Below are 19,277 nucleotides of genomic sequence, written 5' to 3' on the forward strand. Positions count from 1 at the left end.
TGAAGAGGACTCTCCATTTACATGCACAAATTGGAGTCTATTAGATAGATATGATACAAACCACTGCAGTGCAATACCTGTAATACCTACAGCATGTTCTAATCGCTCTAATAGAATATTATGGTCAACAGTATCGAATGCTGCACTAAGGTCAAGAAGGACAAGCACAGAGATGAGTCCACTGTCAGAGGCCATAAGAAGATCATTTGTAACCTTCACTAAAGCTGTTTCTGTGCTGTGATGAACTCTGAAACCTGACTGAAACTCTTCAAATAAACCATTCCTCTGCAGATGATCTGTTAGCTGTCGCCTTCTAGTTTTCAGATACATTCTAATTAGTACTTTAGTTAGCATGTAACAAGGATATAACTGTCTGCTGTCCCTGACTGATGGAGATGCTCTTTCCAAGGTCCTCGGGGGGCAGACAACTGAGCAGACACACTCCTCTCACACGTTCACACACTCTTCTCACATTTTCTTTTCTAATTTGGAAAGCAGAGGATGGACACCACAAGTAGATTTGCTAGGTTTGCTCACTTCCTCCGAGCAGACTGGGCGAGAATTACAAACGCGCACAGTGTTTGGAAGGTGTCTTCACAGCTTGTGCGTACGTCTTTGTCTGCATGTATACATGCAGGGTTGTGTAACGTCTGCACATCACTCTGAATGCATGCAGTGTTCGCCCGGGCACACATGAACGTGTGGGAGCTAACAGGAGAGAGATAACAGATGGGGGCAACTGATGATGTGCCTGGAAAATATGTGCAAATCCGCACATTTACTCCCAAATGCCTTAGTTATTTTAGATGTAGAGTTTTGCATGTTTCCAGCCATGTGACAGAGACTGATTTCTGATTCAGCTCTAAGCTACCGTTAACATATAAAAAGAGTCCCAGCTGCGCAGTTGACTGAAATGCCATGTTCTCTACATCCTGTCAGTTTGGGTGCCAGAAAACCTCTTCAAATTCCCCTAGAGTGTCTGCTGGCGCAATTGCTCTGGAATGAAGGCACCCACGTCCTTCCTGTCCTGTGTACATGCCTGTTAGCTTATTACATATTAACTTGTTTCACTAAAAGTTCTGGAAGCAGGAAAAAACAAACTCAAGGTCTCAAAGGAGCAGTGCAGTTTGTACAGTCTCCAGTCATCTGGCTCGCCCTGGCCTCTTTCTCTAGGCTTTGTTTCTGGGTCATAACAGTTGATTCTATTCACAAACATTTCATTCTGCTACACCCTGGGAGTCAGCCAAAGAGAAAGAGATCACTATGAGCCTGAGCGCCCACACAGAGCAAACATCACTTTTGATTATGGACCCACTACTGGTTTCACTTTGAACCAGCTCGTGCTGTGAAACACTGGCTCTAAAGTTAGTGCAGAAATTTGCTGTCTGGATTCTTCCATTCCCCCTCTTGGAAATGTGCTTTTTCTTTCAACTGGGTTTCTTGCATGGGTGTAGTTTTATGGGGAGATAGGGAAACACATCGGCCTCGGTACATATTTAAATCATCTCACCCTCTGTTAGCTCAGTTAAGTGTTCAATTGTAGGAATTCACTTGGTCATTCAGTCATTAGATTTATTGAAAGCTTTTATTGCTGAAGAGAAACCATAAATGTCAGGCTACAACCACGTTATACAGCTGATGCAGTGGGCTTGGGGACTGCATTTATATTTAAATATCTCCAATTTAATTCTGAACATAAAATACCCAAACCCCTGGAAGAGTCTGAACGTTAAGTGCACAAAAATGCCATTTACACAGTTGTTTAAGTGGGTAAATATGCAACATACAGTCCTGTTCAAGTCTTAAGCTACCGCTCGTTTTTTTATAAATTGGTAGGACAATGGAAATACGGTGTTTTACTGAATGGTGCAAACATAAGTGGAAATACAGCATAATGTTTCTAATGGAAGTCAGTATTTAGACATGTGTCTTTTTGTCTTTCTCCCCTCACTCCCAACCAGCTGCAGAAGATGATGGCCCCTTGTTAAAAGGGAGTTTTTCCTTCCCACTGACACCACTGATTGATTATAAGTGGTCGTCTGATTGTTGGGGTTTCTGTGTATCACTGGAATGTCTTTACCTTACAATTTAAAGTGCCTTGAAGCGACTGTTGCTGTGTTTTGGTGCTGTAAGTAAGACTGAATTGAATTGAATTGATTTTCTGTGTTCATTATTCTATCAGTTTTGAAAAGATCCCCAACACCACAGGCTGGAATCCAGTCCCAAACCATAACAGCATATATTACAGATGGCTGTAGAAAGTCATTATTGTACATCTCTCCTGACCCCTGACGATGATGGTCTACACCACAAATTTCTAAGTTGGGTTGATGAGTCCATAAGATGTGTTGTCCCAGATTTTCAGTCCAGTTCTTGTGTAATTTGGTATATCTCTGTCTTTTCTCGCCATTTCCTTTCCCAACCTTCCACCTTTTTTGAGCTTCAGTGAACAGTATATGGATGAACCGATGATCTCTCAAGTTCTGTCTGGTCTTCGCTGTACCCTTTTCCCCATTTGTTAAGGACATGACTTTGAGATTGTGGGGCGATCGTGGCTCAAGAGTTGGGAGTTGTCAATCAGTTGTCATTGTGTCTTTGGGCAAGACACTTCACCCGTTGCCTACTGGTGGTGGTCAGAGGGCCTGGTGGCGCCAGTGTCCGGCAGCCTCGCCTCTGTCAGTGCACCCCAGGGTGGCTGTGGCTACAATGTAGCTTGCCATCGCCAGTGTGTGAACGTGTGGATGACTGGATATGTAAAGCGCTTTGGGGTCCTTAGGGACTAGTAAAGCGCTATATAAATACAGGCCATTTACCATTTACCATACTGTTTATCTGCTGTAGATAGTTTGCCAAGGTCTGCCACTTCTTATTTTTTCCTCCACTTGTCTATTTTCCTAAAATTTTTACAGCAGACTGTACAGCATGCCAGGATATGCCAAGTTTTGGGCCAATAGCTTCCTGGGAATCACAGTTAAGTGCAAAAATAAGGTTATTTTTGCATTATTTTTGTTATATTTTGCCATCTTTGGAAGTTTTCATAGATTCATCTAAAGAAATGGGAACAAATTGTGTTTTTGCCTTAGGCTTCTTGCAACAAAGTGTCTGATAATATAATTCAAAATGGGTTATTTGCTAAATTGTCTGGTACGTCCCTTGAGTTCGATGCCCTTTTTATATTTGAATGGTCAGAGTTAAGTGGCTTAAGAAACCAAAAGTATATTTCTGAAAATGGATCGGTATAAGGATTCAACTAAAAATGAGTGAAAAGGGACAACATCCAAAGAAAAAATGTGAAAGATAAAAGCCTGAATAACTATTGCTCTTTTGCAAAGTACTGTATGTAATATTACACCATTTCAGATTGTATTACAGCTACAGACAATGTCCCTATCTATTAAGCATCACACTAATCAATTAAAATCTTACCCAAAAACTGTCCAATGCAGTAAAATATTAAATATTCACTTAATAAATACATTCAAACTTACCCATTAGATATATCTAATCTTCCATGACATCTCCAATACTCTCTATTAAACTGCAGTTGGTGACATTTGCAACCATCAATAAATTTCTTGAAAACAGTTAAAGTAAGCACACTGTGCTTACTTTAACTGTTTTTATACACACAAAATATTTTTTCAAGAAGGTAAAAAAATATTCTGATCTTTATCTTATTCATAGTTGTAGACTATTCAAACATTATTTGAGCTAACAAAACACTAACTTTAGTCATTTCCGTCTTTATTGAATACATCTAGTAATAACTCACAATGCTGAAAAGGGAAAGTTAATATGTGAATTTAGTAACTCTTTGTACCAGCTCTAGCAGCAAAAACTTCTATTAGACATTTTATAGCAGCCTCAGGGACTTTACTCAAATAAGAAGCTATTTTTGGACCTGACATTACTGTTTCAGCTCGTTTTTATTTGTAGGATGTCCTGATTTAGGTCATACCATGGGATCTCAGTAATGTTAAGGAAAGTGCTGGGAATTCTGAATGACTTCTTGTTGATTTACTGGTGTGGTCTGGGTTACTGTCTTGTTACATCACCTAACTTTGAAGTCATGGACTGCAGCCCTGACGCTCTACTGTAGAATTTCAAGAGGTGTGTCAAATCCCAGTGTTCCCTGGTACTCTGATGCAATATTGAGTAGTTCTAAATTTGGCTTGTTGCACCTTTAACACTATAGTGCTGCAGAGGAGCCAATTCATGGCCAACGTATCAGCAGTGTCACCAAGATGCTTTTTTTTTTAAGTATGAGGGGATGTGAACAGGACTCCACATTGATGTAAAACACTTATTAAACTTAAAAAGACTGTTTGACTTTTTTTTTTTTTTTTTGCTATTACACTGAAAACAGTAGATCCAAATTTAAAATGGAACAAAAGCTGCAGCTGTTGCAGTTGTTGTTTCTTTCATTTATGAAATCCAGTTTATCGACGTCTGTGAACTTCTGCCCTGCGGTCACTGAAGTTGGACTTCAGTTTCTGGCAAAGATAAGACACAGCTGCCTGTCTCTTCAGGAGTGCACAGTCTGAGAATACAAAGATCCTGACTATCTCTGGTCAAATATGACATGACTGGGCTTCTCTGCAAACAGCCCCGAAAAGCCTTCTAGACTAAATAAATGTTAAGGGAAAAAAAATGCATACAAAACTCCATATGCATATGCTAGCCACGCCTTGGCCTGATTACTGGCAGACCTGATGAATCAAGAAATCAGTTAAATAGAAGCTGTCTGACAAAGTGAAGCAGGGTAAACGATCTCAAAAGCGTGAAGTGAAACAAAATCATTGACATACATCAGTGAGGAAGTGATTGCAAAGACATTTCTAAGCCATTTTTAAACCTTCTCAGGAATATAATGACTCCAAGACTGCACTGATGATTAATCCAGGAGGTCACAAAAGTCCCCAGAACAACATCTAAAGAACTGCAGGCCTCACAAAGTCAGTGTTCAGTATTCAACAAAAATAAAATGACTGGGCCCAAATGGGAGAGTTCCAATAAAAAAACCACTGGTGACCAAAAAGGATACAAAGTCCTGTGTCACACTTGACAAAAAACATCTTGAATATCCACAACATTTTGTGAAATGATGAGAAAAAGTTTAGCTTTTTGAAGGTTTTGAGTCCCATTAGATCTGTTGTAAAACTACAACAACATTTCATAAAGAGAACATCATATCAACAGTCAAACATGGCGGTGGTAGTGTGATAGTCTGGGGATGCTTTGCTGCTTCAGGGCCTGGATGACTTGCCAAATTTAATGGAACCATGAATTCTGCTTTCACCAGAAAATCCTAAAGGAGACTGTTCAGCCATAAGTTTGTGCTCTGAAGCTCAAGTGCTTGGACAATGATCCAAAAACACACCAGCAAGTCCACTCGAATGGCTCAAAGCAGCCTAGTCAAAGTCAAAGACCTTTGATTGGGATGCTTTGGCGTGACCTTAAATGGGCTGTTCATGCTCATAAACCCTCCGATGTGGCTAAATTAAAACAGTTCTGCAAGGAAGAGTGGGCCAAGGTTGCTCCACAGTGATGTGAAAGACTCATTGCCAGCGCTCGATTGCAGTTCTTGCTGCCAACTGTACACAAGCAGTTATTAGGTTTAGTGAGCAATTACTTTCTCAAATAGGGCCAGAAGAGTTTGAATGTTCTTTCCCTTAAAATATGAAATCAGTGCATTTTGTGCTTATCAGGTTATCTCTGTCTAATCTTTGTTTGATGATCTGAATCACTGTATATATTTTTTGTTGGCATGAACTTGTCAGGTCCAAAACCCTTAAAATTCTTATTATAGCAGTCAGTATATTCAGTGTGCCTACAGTTTTTCATGGCAGGCATACAAACAGATTCCTGCTGGTTGGTCCTTTTCAGATTCAATTGATAATGGCTGCTCGTTTAAAAGTCATGTACAGTAATTAAGAGAACCAGAGTTACGTAAGACTAATCTAATTTTTACTTTATCCTCCTCTAATAGAAATGCATTTGGCTTTGAAGCGATGGCAGTTTTCGGTAACAATTCTACGTAAGTGTGCTCCATTCATTTTCTCTCCTCATTTCCCAACCCGTTACACCGAGTTCCATTGATAGAAAAAGAACGGAGTGGGAGAATGGAGGCGGATATCCTCCCTCATCTATCTCTCTTCCCTCGCAAAGCTTTCACGGCGCATGTCAGCGAGGAGAGAGGGAAGAATGTAATGGTGCTATTTATAGCAACTGTTGCTATTTAAAAAAAATAGAGAGAGAGAAAAGGAAATCTATCTTTTAGCCCTCTATCCACTCACCCTTCTCCCACAGAAAAGATGACAGGCCAGTGCGGCTGTCCTTTCTCTGTTTGCTGTGGTCCTCCCCCTTTGCCTAACTCCTCTCACCATCTTCTCACCCGTCCATCCATTTAGTCTACTTGTACCATTGTTCAGATGCTCTTAGCAGAGGATGTATAATTCATTTCTCCTCCAGAGTGGTTGCACACCAGTCATGAATTTAGTCAGGGTGAGGAGGGGAAGGGGAAGGAGTGAGCTGGGAGGAGAGAATAAAGAGGCAGTGAGAGGGAGCAATGCATCGTGCCATGCATCTAAATTCGGCTTTGTACATGACCCGCTCATGTATGATCTTTGTATGGTTTAAATGGGGCTTCACGGGGCTCTGTTCTTTAATCAGGAATCAAACAGCAGGACTATAGCTGTGTCATGTTTGACATTTTTCTTTAAAGTACTAATACACCGATCAGGCATAACATAATGACCGCTGACAGGTGAATAACACTGATTATCTCTTCATCATGGCACCTGTTAATGGGTGGGATATATTAGGGAGCAATTGAACGTTTTGTCCTCAATATTGATGTGTTTAAAGTAAGAGAAATGGACAATTGTAAGGATTTGAGTGAGTTTAATAAGGACTAAACTGTGGTGCCTAGATGGCTGTTTCAGAGCATCTCAAACACTGCAGCTCTTGTACGGTGTTCCCAGTCTGCAGTGGTTAGAATCTATTGAAGGTGGTCGAAGTCAGAAAGAGTGGCGAACCAGTGATAGTGTCACGGGTGGCCAAGGCTCACCGATGCATGTGGTTCATACGCTCCATGTATTCAACGATCCATGGAGGCCCCACCTCGGAACTTACAAGACTTAAAGGATCTGTTGGTGACAATTTGGTACCAGATTCCACAGCACAGCTTCAAGTGGTCAAGTGGAGTCCGTGCCTCAGTGGGTCCGGGCCGTTTTGGCACCGAAAAGGAGACCAACAGAATATTGGGCGGGTGTCATAATATTACACCTGATCAGCGTTTGTAGTCCATCCATCTATAAGTAAGCCTTGTTAGTTAATGTGGCATATTTTAGAGCAACTTGCCTTTTGTCCTATTAGAAAACGAAGAAAGCTGGTTAAAGATGTCACACAAAGAGTCAGTCAGTGTGTTAACCAAGTGTAGAGTGATCCTTAAACAATCAGTAGACTGCCTCACACTTTGAGTACAGGTATCAAAAAACACAAGTAAGAAAAGAGGCATGTGGGAGAGGAATAGTTCATATATAGTTATATATTAAAAGCTTTGCTTAAACAAAATTTAAATCATAAAAGTAGCAGAGGTAGTTAACGGTGACGTATCACAGCACGCAAGGCTATTTAAGGCATGGTTCATCTTGCTTTAGAATAGGTAACTCACTCCAATGATTCCTAATGTAGGGGTTAAATCACAAATTAAAGATTTTAATTCTTTTAATTACAGGTGGTTGGTATAGCAAAATGATATCACAACATTTCAAGAAAATCTCCAATAATTATTTTTCGGTCGATATAAGGAAAAACAAATACTAAATAACATTCAGTCAGACATTGCAACTTGCAGGCAGGGGCATTTACTTATTGGTGCAAACAACATGAGCGACCTTTTTCCTTTTCCTTCTTTTCCAGTGAACTAGTGTCACTGATGACAGACTACCTAATTCACAGTGTGAATCCATTACCACAAGGTGCAGCAGCATTATAGTGCAATACATCAAATGCAAACCCAAAAGCAGCTTAGTCAGTGTTTTCCAAATGTCAAACATTTAAGTAAATAATAATAACAATAATATTAACAAGTCAAGTGATGTAACCTTGAAACTCTTATAGAGCCTGCGCATTACTATCAAATAATAGAACTTGAATTGATTAATATCTTCCACCTGAGATGTTATATCTTGGCTCAGACCTTTTAAGCAGTTGATTAAAGCCGTGTAACTGCATCACTAATTTCCACCCACCACTTGGTCCTCCTGTCATGTAGAGTCTAACTAGTGAGATGCTCGGTTGATTACTTTTTGGTTTCACTTCAGCCGCCATGTCTCCTCTTTGTACTGGTGGTTTTGCCTCAAGTTGGGGTTTTTTCCCACCTTTAGCTGTAACAGTTTTCTAGCAGTCTGGATTTGTGCACTAGCAACATAAATGCAGATTATAGATATCATCAGTATCATGATAGGACACTTTTATATTGCTTACAAATTCACATTTTAGAAGTAACGCCTCCAGCGTGGCACCCTTTATTTTAACATACACAACAAATTATCATCAGGCTCATCACAACAGCTATATCATGCATTCAATGTATTGAGCATAATCATCTGTAAGCTGCTTTGCAAACCGCCCCTGCCCCAGTTTTTTCTTTCCATTCTGTGCACAGCTCAATAAATATTAGATCTGTTGTTAGCTGTGGTATCAGCTTTGTTTTTTGCATGTCTGGCTCTAGCTTTTCTTCTGTTGCACATAAAGAGAGCTATACTGCCAAATATAAGTTACTTAAATCTTAAATCTTATTGTGACTTCATAGGTCCTCAAAAAGATTGTAATATTTTGAAAGCAAGTAAAGCACTAAGTGGTCTTTGTATTCTGGCATTTGGACAGCGTAACAGTAATCTGAACAAAATCTGAGTCATTCAGGCAACTTTTGTATTAGCTCAAGTGGTCTGTGACTAAATAGAATAGAATAGAATAGACTTTATTGTCATTGCACATGTCACAAGTACAAGGCAACGAAATGCAGTTTGCATCCACCCAGAAGTGCTTTAGCCATGATATAGATATATTACAATATACACACACGCGCACACACGCGCACACACGCGCACACACACGCACACACACACACACACACACACACACACACACACACACACACACACACACACACACACACACTCTCAGGGTGTGATTCTAGGTCAGATATTTGAACAAATGTAGTGCACTCTCTCCCTTATTTTAAATGTGTTCACACTCGATTTCCCAGATGTATAGCATGTTGCAGTATGAGGAGGAACTATAAAAACTATGAAATCTACTGTAGGTGGCCCCGCTGAATGGCAGCACGGATATTGTTGCTGTTTTGTTTCAGTCCAGTCTGAACTGTGTCAGACTTGTAATTGCTCTCTGACGGTGGTCTCAAATAAGTCGCTAATTGGCAATTTTCCTGGCCGTGCTTGTCTGCCAACAAGCAGACTGGCATTTTTGTTTGGCCAGTAGATAGCTGTCGTCCTTTTATACCCTCCCCAAAGCCTATGTGTCTATCCGAGATATCAAGGACATTCAAATATGTATTTATTGCAGGCAGTTATATGAGACAAATTGCACGGTTGTGCTTTTTTTCCCCTCTTCTTTTTTCAAGTTCATTCTGTTACTCTTTTTAGACCTTTAAGTAAAGCCGAATGTGCGGCTTTCGAAAAACATGTTTTTCGACCTTTTATCCAAGCAGACTTCAGGTGTGATGAAAAGGGTTTTTGACTTCCATTCCACGTGAATGAGACGCTGGTGTTTTTAGAACAAGCGCCCAGGTTTTATGATGACAAATGGCCTATTTTAGTGACACCCAACAACTCACTGCTAGCTGTCACTTCTGCTCCTGCATCACTGCCTGATGAGACTAAAATAGTGTTCGAGTCTGACACCTCCTGAAAAACACAACTAAAAATAAGCCCTTCATGGAGGAAATGACAGAGTAGTACGATACGGTTTTACCCAGAGTAATACAAGCCTTCTGCCAATATGTGACTATGATCATTCATCTCTTACATGCATGCAAATTGATTCACAGGAATTGCTTTTTCTGTTTTCTTTTTTAAGTCATCTGCCTGAGACATGTCTTTGAATGCCAATTTGTGGCAGTCATAACACATGTTTTTACACAGATTTCCAGTTGTTTTCTTATCAAGGCAATTGACTGTGCAGGATTTTTGAGGGGGAAAAAAACAGAAGAAAAAAGGCTTTTCTGGCTAAAGATAAACTCTCCTGCTGTAGTGCTCAGCCAGTCTTGGGTCATGCTGAGAATGTCGCCAATTTACAATGCAATATTTTTCCATAAAAACTGAAAGTCTTAGGCAAGTTTAGGCAACATTTAGTATGGTCCACTGAAGTCCAAAGAAAAATTTTCTTTCAGTTTGGAGTAATTTGTATTTCGTGGCATGGCAACAAAATGATCTAGCACAGCTGGCATCAGTGACAACAGAGTCGACATGAAGTCAGGTGGGTTGCTGAGCGGCTTGCAGTTGTTACAGAAACTGTTGGCAGGCTACAGAAGATTCAATAGCACACACGTAATGAGATGTGCCAGTTTGCTGAGAGACTAGCTGATCTGTGCTGGCACTGATATCATCTGATCTGCCAGGCCGGCAGCTGAGCTCGACTTTGTAGCCTGCCTGAACTTGTTGGAATTTTCAATTTACGGATGCCTGAACGCTGGTTTTGCTGGTAGTTCCACACTAACAAAATTCTCTTTGTCTTCTTTACTTTTAAGAGTATGAGATTCATAGAAGGGTCATTACATTAAGGATAGAAAAACTAAATTGCTGATGTATGAGACAACTCCTTTGTGTTGTGTTTTCACAGTTTTCAGTTAAGTTGTCTTTTTGGAGAACTTGCCATGGTTCTTCTGTGGATGTCTGCCTGTTGATGTAAATTCCCAATTATCTCTGTGGGGGCATATCATCTCCTGCATAACTTGCTTGTCTTCTTGTTTGCAGAAGATATTTTTGTGCCTTACATTTGGGTTGTTCTCATCGTGTAGAATCATTCTGGGACTTGTCTCTCTGATGTTAGTGAATAATAGATAACACTTAGCTTTTTCCTGAAACTTTGCTGTTATTATTTATGCTCTAATACAGATTTTGGATAACTGTCTGCAAACAGTCCACTGTATTAAGAACTGTCTGGTAGTAGGAGACAGGTTGCATTACAATGAACTACTGAGACTTTCACTGGCTTACTCGCCATAAATCACTCTCTGCTGCCATCTTGTGGAATTTCTGAAGTGTAGCATTCAGTGTGTGAGGACCGGATTATTCAACATGTGTTGCTCACAGTTTGGAATTTCACCAGGAAATCTAATAAGCTAACATTTAAGAGAACTGTAAAAAGTATGTAGTACTCTTGTGTACTACACATGCATTGAAAGGCACATTTATAGAAAACTGCAATCTTAATTTATTAACTAGAGTACATACCTGAACATAATTGATTCAAATGTAATGCAAAGCACCTCCAGTTAAAATTGCAATACTACACTTTCGTCCTATTTATGGCAAATGTCTGCTGTTACACTTTGCTAATCACTTGTTTGCCCTCTGACACACTCAGCTGTTCACTGCAACCTGAGCCAGAATGGCATCGACCACCAGATGTGCCAGGAGAATATGACGTCGCAGCTGGAGGAGGAGGAAGAGTCTGTGGACGTGGGGTCTGTCCTGCTGGATGACGACAGCCCAAGCTATCAGGATGTCAGCCCTCCTAGGTACCAGCGGCGCTCCCCGCCACACCGATCTGTCTCAGAGTCTGAGCTGACCCGGGTAAGAGTTGTTCTGCCACATCTATCACAGCACAGTAGTCAACACAACAGAAGTATTTTTCTTTTAATCCAGAGAGCATTGGCGTATTGGTTTTGGTTTTCAATTTTTAATTTTCCAATTATTAATTATTTAATCTCCTGTTATTTCAAGCATATAACAACTCCAACTCCTCTATTTCTTTGCAAATCTGTACTCTCTGTGTCTCCATAGTGCCATAGGGCAGCGGTCCCCAACCTTTTTGGTGCCACCGACCAAATAAAATGATACGAGCAAGACAAAAACTGGGGTATTTTTCAAATATAATAATAAATGCGAATTCACTATGTAATTGCCTAACTTTATTGGCAGCATAATAAATTGGCACCATCCTCCTACAATGGCCAACAAATTGAGTGTAACATCCTCCTCTCTGTCCCTTAATACTCTCTGGTCACTATGGTAACGTGTAAATATTTCTTTGAAAACACACAACTACAACACAGGAAAAGACCCAGGGCAACCGAGTTAACAATAAAAAAGCCTGAAAACCATAAATTTCACACCCGAGCCTCAACTGTCGCAGCCCGGAACCAAACGACTCACCGGTACCAGTCCGTGTCCCGGGGGTTGGGGACAGCTGCCATAGTGTCTTCATAGTGTTTTCTATCATACTGCAGCTAAGGGGCACCAGAGTCAGCAATTTTCAGACTCATGGTAATTGTAAGAGAAGCTTGGATTAAAAAAAAAAAAAAAAAGAAAACCGGTGACTGATGGCTAATATTTATATTACATGTTTGCCCATTAAGTCTGTGAGTTATACACATGAGTTTAGAATTGAACTAGTCAGGGGGTGTGTGTTCTCACTACTGGGATGGTTTGGTTGACGGTGCTGTGTGAGTATTGCAGGTGGCAGCATGCTGAATGACCAGTTGCTAGTAAATACTAAATACACTGAACTGTTACATGTATTATCTTTTATATTATTTGGGGGGGTAAAGACTGTTTAATGTATTTTGATGCGTAGTGTTTTTAAAAATTTAGGGCTGCAAAAGAATGTCTCTTTGCATTTGTCGAGGGAGTTGCAGTTTGATCTTTAACTGTGAAATTTTCAAAAGGTTTTTAATGCCTTTGAAAAATCCATCAGGTCCACAGACTGTGCGTAAAAGTTGGATATAAGCTCTCGGTGTGTCATAAATATATATTTCTTTTAAAAGCCAGCATGGGCAGAATGAAAGTGTGACTGTATAGAAGTCTATGAGAAAAAGGACCCTAATCCTCATTTGACTAAAACTTAAACATTTTGCCCAGTTATGGTCTCAGCTGCTATTTTCTGATCTTTTTTCCTTTCAGCATGATGTTGTAAATCAATCAAATCTAGAGTAAAATAAACAATAAACCTGGAAATAAAACCTGCTTTGGGGGTGACTGTTATTTCAGTTTTTATTGCTTTATGGCTGATTAGCTGCAAACGTGTTTGCTCTACATTCTGGCTTGACAGCAAGCTTCAGGTCCAAATAGTTGAATGAATGCTTTTGTTTTTCCCAAAATAAATATAGGCCACCTCGAGCGCACTAAAAACTGAAATGATGAAAGTCTTAGTATTAGATTTACACTTGTGACCCCTCAAATTAGCTGCTTTGTTTTAGATAAAAGCGTAATTACTGTGTTTTCTTAAGTGCTAATTAGCAAATGCTGGAATGCTAACAGGCTAAACCAAGTTAATGAAATGCTCCACTGTATCTAAACAAAAGTATAGCACTCGAAACACTGTAGCACAAGTTCTCAGATCTCACAAGGAATTCACAAAGCATGCTTAACTGCACTGTGGTGATATAACTGCACTTATTACTCTTATTTGATGATGCATTGATGGTATTTGTTGTCACATTATGTGGAAGGCACACATCCTTTTGCTTTCCACGCACAAAATAGTATGCCAGTCATGTAGATAAAGTAACCCCTTGTGTTTCTGTCCACCTTGTAAGCACCAACAATAACTTTAATGTGGAATAAGCAGTGACAGACAAGCTGTTGTTTTCCTTGGAGTCCCTGATAATAGATGAAAGAACCCATCAACAGCAGTGAAGACTCATAAGTTGTTTCCTCTCCAGAAATAGACGGATTGGGAGAGGAGTGTTTACTTCCAACGTATGCAAACCGCCATATGCTCTTTTTCTTTGCTGATGATCAGTTACGACAATGAAAGAAGATTAAAGTACTTTGAGTCCGACACCAGCTTCTGTGTAAACCTCTTTGAAATACCAGACCTGCAGCCTGGCCTGGTTGAATTAGTGCAAACAGAAAGTTGCAGAAATTATTTGACAACTTTCAGCCTCAATGTCACATGTCCCTGTGTGCTGGATTTAATATCTCCTATCTTTGGAAAAATCTAAGTAGACTAGTCTAGAAAGAGTTTAATTATGTCTCATAGTAATCTGTACTATCAAGCTTTGGAGACACAGGACAGATAGTATTTATTAGTACTTACAGGATTTGAGGTTAATTAAATGGTGTTCAACTTCAATGAATATTACATATGTGTGCTATTATATGACCACATTCTTTCACATTCTGTATGGCTCGGCATATTATTTTTGATTTCATAAATATGCGTGCACTACCAAGTCTAAATCACGGTGATGCCCGTTCCCTCATATCAAAGTCTTCATAAGTGAAACTCTCACCACTCGGCTGTCATCTAGGGAATGCCTCCTGGCAGTTATATGTGCAGTAGGTGATCATCTTAAAAGCATAGAGCATGGAAACTGCAACCAAATCCTGTACTGTGATACTTAAAAAATGTGATGTTTATTTGCTGCAAAATAAGGTTTGAGCACCTTAGCATCAATGTCTTTAGCTGATCCCTCCAGAGTGTTATACTAATGCTATAATTAATAGTATTATGGGTGAAAAGCCAAGAAAAGTACACTTTCCTACATCTTTACAACAATCTTAACAACAACATTTGTGCTGCGAGCAGGCGTCAGTCGCTCATATGTTCCCGGGTTACACTGTTGTTTGGCTCCTTGTCTCCTCTGTTACAGTATTTTCCCCTTAGATTTCTCTTCAGCACTCCCTGATTGTCATGTCCCTTCATTACAATGTCTCAACTCATTTGCTTGTTGGTCTTTGTGTGGTGCCAAGTCAATGGACCCATCAGGGCAAGACCATTGAGGGTGCCGTGTGGAGTGTTGCACCATCAAATGTTGCTGCCCGGGGTGCATCAAGCCTCTCAAGTTTAACTGGGAACAGTTAAAACATCTTGCCATCAGTTCATGCCTTATCTCCCCTCAGACCACTGCGAGTTTGTACTCAACAGTGCCAAACTGGGCCACTTGATAAATGTTGCTATTTCAGATATGTTCCCGTCCAGTCATCTGGCTGCAACTTCACCCTTGCCAGTCACTTAGTTCTTTACTGCTGCCCATTTGCGCAGCTTTAACAGCCAAATGTTCAGTTATAGTCTAATTAATCCCAGACCTTGAAATGCATCATTGTATAATCAATGTTATTCACTACATCTGTGAGCAGTCGTAATGTTTTGGCTTGTCCGTGTATATGCATATGAGTCCAGGGACTATATATCTTGCAAATAGAAATTCTAATCAAATGTTGTTGGCTGTTAAATAACAGCAGCCACACAGATGAAACTGAGAGTCTGCATTAATTCTAGAGTCAACACAGCACTCGTGATTGATACCTCGCCCCGAGAAATCTAAATCCTGTTTAACTGAAACTTCCCGGTGCCACATTCGAGTGCTTTTTCAGCCCTACAAACACATTTCAGTTGATAGAAGAGAAACGTTGCCAAGCTTCGTCGGCTTTTCAGGTGAGAAACTCAACATTTTGTCAGGATTGCTGACTAAGAGGGAGAGTTTGATGCTAGGGCTCATTCATCTCATTTTTCATGTGGAGTGTAAGTACCTGTTTTAACGATCCATCAATTAGCACTGAATAAATGTGAAGACATAATAAATCCGGACCTTTGTGCCATTCTGTGGAACAGCATACAGCAGGTCATTTCAGTTCATCACATCAGCGGCGGTAATTTTTAAATATTGGATTAAAGTTGAATCATGCGCCTGCTCGGATTTATAATCGAGTCAAGGCTCAGCCATAGATTAAACATGAAGCATAAAACAGCCATTTAGACTCTGTGGATAGCTATAACATCCATAGCAAATAACCTCATCTCAGTCGTAATCAATATGAAGCCCAAGGTGAATATATCTTGTTTGGTGTTAACACGCCCTGCTATGCTTTATGGACCCCGCTGAATCCCAAGGTCAGGTGCTCTGAAGGGATCTGGTGTACTTTCTTTGATGTGCCTGAGTAAAGTTGGCATCGCCTGTAAATCCAATTTCAAACAGAGGCTCCTTATTAAGGCTTATTAATTTTTCCAGCACAGCGTGTTATTCTGCCAGCTATCCACAGCTCTCTGGACTCCTCTCTCTACCCTGTCCACTCACACATACACGCACACGTATCACGGTTTTATCCCAATTCCTGTATGTAACAGATTAATTAATACAGGGAATTTTCATCTCCTGCCAGCTCTTGCCGAGAGAAATGGAGCGAGGCAGAAAGAAAAGAAAGCAAGAGAGAACATGCCAGAGCTGTTAATTAGCTGTGCAGTGGAGATAGGGCAGGCGACACAGGGCTCCGTGTCTCAGACACCCATTCACTCAGTCAACATGACATTAATGGCAGCTGCCTTGCTCTTCTTAGTGCTTCTCCGTCAGTCTGCAGTTAAACGCGGAGGCAGTGTTTAGTGGTGACACTAGAGGGTAGTATATAACAGGGAATGTGACTCGTGTAACATAAGGAAGTTCAGGATGGAGGAAGAAGGAAGCGTCTAATACGACCTTTCAGTTTTCCCGCTGCTGTTGAGAACTGAGGGATGGAATTAAAAGGTAAAATCTGGATTAGATTTAGGATTAGAAGTTGGATCTAAAATTATAATTTATACAAAGAATGAGATATAATGTGGTAGCACTTTGTTTTAAGACCTTATGTAAATACAGGATTGCTTTTTTGAGAAGCTGTGAGTGTATTGGTATATTTAGCTATAACAGTGTTTCCAAATACGCTGTAATGCTGTCTAGAATAAAAACCAAAATACAATTTTGTAAGTTTGCAGTTGATTTAATCTCTAGATTTAATTGAAAGTAAAAATAAAAAAACAATCGAAATGTTGAAACTAATGAGTTTTTTTCTTTTAATATACACTGATTAGCCATGTGACTAACACCAATAATTTTATTACAATGCAATTTTCTGCTTGGGAAATTCAATTTCTGGCATTCATTTGGTTTTTACTCGGACCACTTGTTGTTGCTGAGATGCAAACTACCCCTGGCAGGGCCGTTTAAAAAAAATAAATAAATACTGCACACAGTATTATAGACAGTGGTTTTAATGTTGACGTGTTTACACTCACGGCACACTTAAGAGAACCACTGTCTTGCATCCTGATCCATTTTTAACACTTTAAGCATTTCAGTAGTTTTGATAATTATATTTTCAAATGATACATTTTCCTGTCCTTTACCGATGTACAATCAGCACTGTTTAACATTTTAGGACCTAGTTTATCATATATTTAGCTTAATTCATCCACCCATCTATTGTCCAGTTGGGGTTTGTAGGGTATCCTATCCCAGTTGTCGTAGGTTTCCATCATCTTCCTAAAATAAGCAAAGCCTTTTCCTGAAAAAAGATGTCTGGATAGCATTAATGGTGTTTTCACAGTAGTTCAAGGTTTCCGTGTGCACTCATGCACCACCATGAATGGTTCAGGAGTTAATCATCCACCAATTGATAGATCATTCTCTAGCTCCTCCAGTCGGCATGTTGCATGTCCTTGGGCAAAATACTGAATGCTAAATTCAGTATTTTGCTGATACTGTGCGATCAATCATCAGAGTTTGTGAGTCTGTGTATAATAGTTAGAAAGCTCTTAAAGGCACAGAATAAACCTCTGTTTGAATGAATGTGTGAAGGTGTGACTGTGGCGTGTTGGTGACTTTTGAAATGAGCACTGATAACAGGCTCTCTTCTTTCTACTTGAGGCATCCATAATTTTATGAAAATAAGTTCGGATTGGCTGTCAGGACCTTGTATTGTCTATAAAAGTTTATGAGCCAGTGTGGGAATTGTTTTTTTCAATCTTCTAGCCGTCATAGTTATTTATTTGAAGTGAATTGCTAGCACATTAAATAAGCATTTATACAAAACAAAACAAATGAAAAACTCTCTAAAATTACATGATTCTGATTTTGTGTCCTACATTTATAGTAATGTGCAAAAGGACACGACTTTCAGATACTGTTTACCTAGGCCAGTCACTTCACATACAAAAAAACCCCAATAGCTCTTTGGGAATTGTTATCATGAATTCAATATGCCTGTCAGACATTATGTTTTGGTTTTTTGTCTGCTGTTATAATAGTTAAAATTGTGTTTTTGCTTAGTTGTCTTATCTGTTTTGTGTCAACACTGGTTCATCCCTTGAGTAAAGTGCCATTTTTATGCCTGAGTGATTCATAGGTCAGTGCTGTTAAGTGGCTTAGCAAAGAAAAGAGAAAACCATTCCTTTAAAAATGATCAAGTACAAAGGCTGGAAAATCAGTGCAAAAGCAGTCAATGTCCAAAAAAATACTTTGAAAGACCTTCAGAAAACCTAAAGACAACAAAAATTACAACAAAGTCTGGCTGTTTAGAAGCAAAATATTAAGAAACGCTGACTTTTACACGCAACCTTTGGTACTGTGTGAACATTACTTCCATTTTATTTTTCATACCTGTTTAGGACAAAAAGGAATCGGCTACGATTTATTCAACAAACACCGCTGCGCCTAATGAAGGCTACTAGACAACGGTTTTAAATAAAAGGAACAGCACTTTGCTATCAAATAGCTATCGAGTATTTGTTCTGCACTTGTATGCATTTGCTCAATAAATGAATTCTGCCACTTTATATTGTCCAGGGAAATATCCAGAACCGAGGTTGAATTTGAGTTATTTCTGGTAAGTAAGCAAAACTCAGACGAACTAATAAATCTGTTTCACTTCATAAGCTCCTTGTGGTCAGTTTAGCACTAAATTCAAATTATTGACAAGACAATGTCCTTACATGAGCTAAAGTCTGCTGTAGTTAACATTTTTAATTGAGTGAAAAGCCATTTGACCCTGCAATCAGCCCGACAATCTTGGAGGCAAAATGAATACCGCGGTACGGGGAGGAGGGGGGTTTGCAGTTCTCCTAAGAAACAATTATTGCCGTACAACACCACTGCCAAATTCACTCTCTCAGTCACATGGTGTTTGTCTCTGGAATGCTTTTCAGCGCTTTTTAATTCCCAGCTCTTTTTTGTATTCCAATACTGTCCTCACAGAGGGGCCATGTGATTGCCTCTTGATTAATTTAGCTGAGTGCATTCATATTGGATCTTTAAATGCTTATCAGCGTTAGTG

The 19,277-nt window shown here is 39.7% G+C and overlaps 1 protein-coding gene across 3 annotated transcripts in view; it reads left to right on the plus strand.

The window, feature by feature from the left end:
• The window catches only part of samd12 (sterile alpha motif domain containing 12), a 136,926-nt gene that overhangs the window by 16,421 nt on the left and 101,228 nt on the right, over positions 1 to 19,277 (plus strand). For all 3 annotated transcript variants that reach the window (XR_014871833.1, XM_085147856.1, XM_085147855.1), the window contains exon 2: positions 11,614 to 11,822. Coding sequence is in view for 2 of the 3 variants with exons in the window: in XM_085147856.1 (XP_085003982.1) it covers positions 11,614 to 11,822 (209 nt within the window). In the remaining variant the exon portion in view is untranslated. The remainder of the gene's footprint in view (positions 1 to 11,613; positions 11,823 to 19,277) is intronic.

Source organism: Neolamprologus multifasciatus, chromosome 22, assembly GCF_963576455.1.
Source record: "Neolamprologus multifasciatus chromosome 22, fNeoMul1.2, whole genome shotgun sequence".
Taxonomy (NCBI): domain Eukaryota; kingdom Metazoa; phylum Chordata; class Actinopteri; order Cichliformes; family Cichlidae; genus Neolamprologus; species Neolamprologus multifasciatus.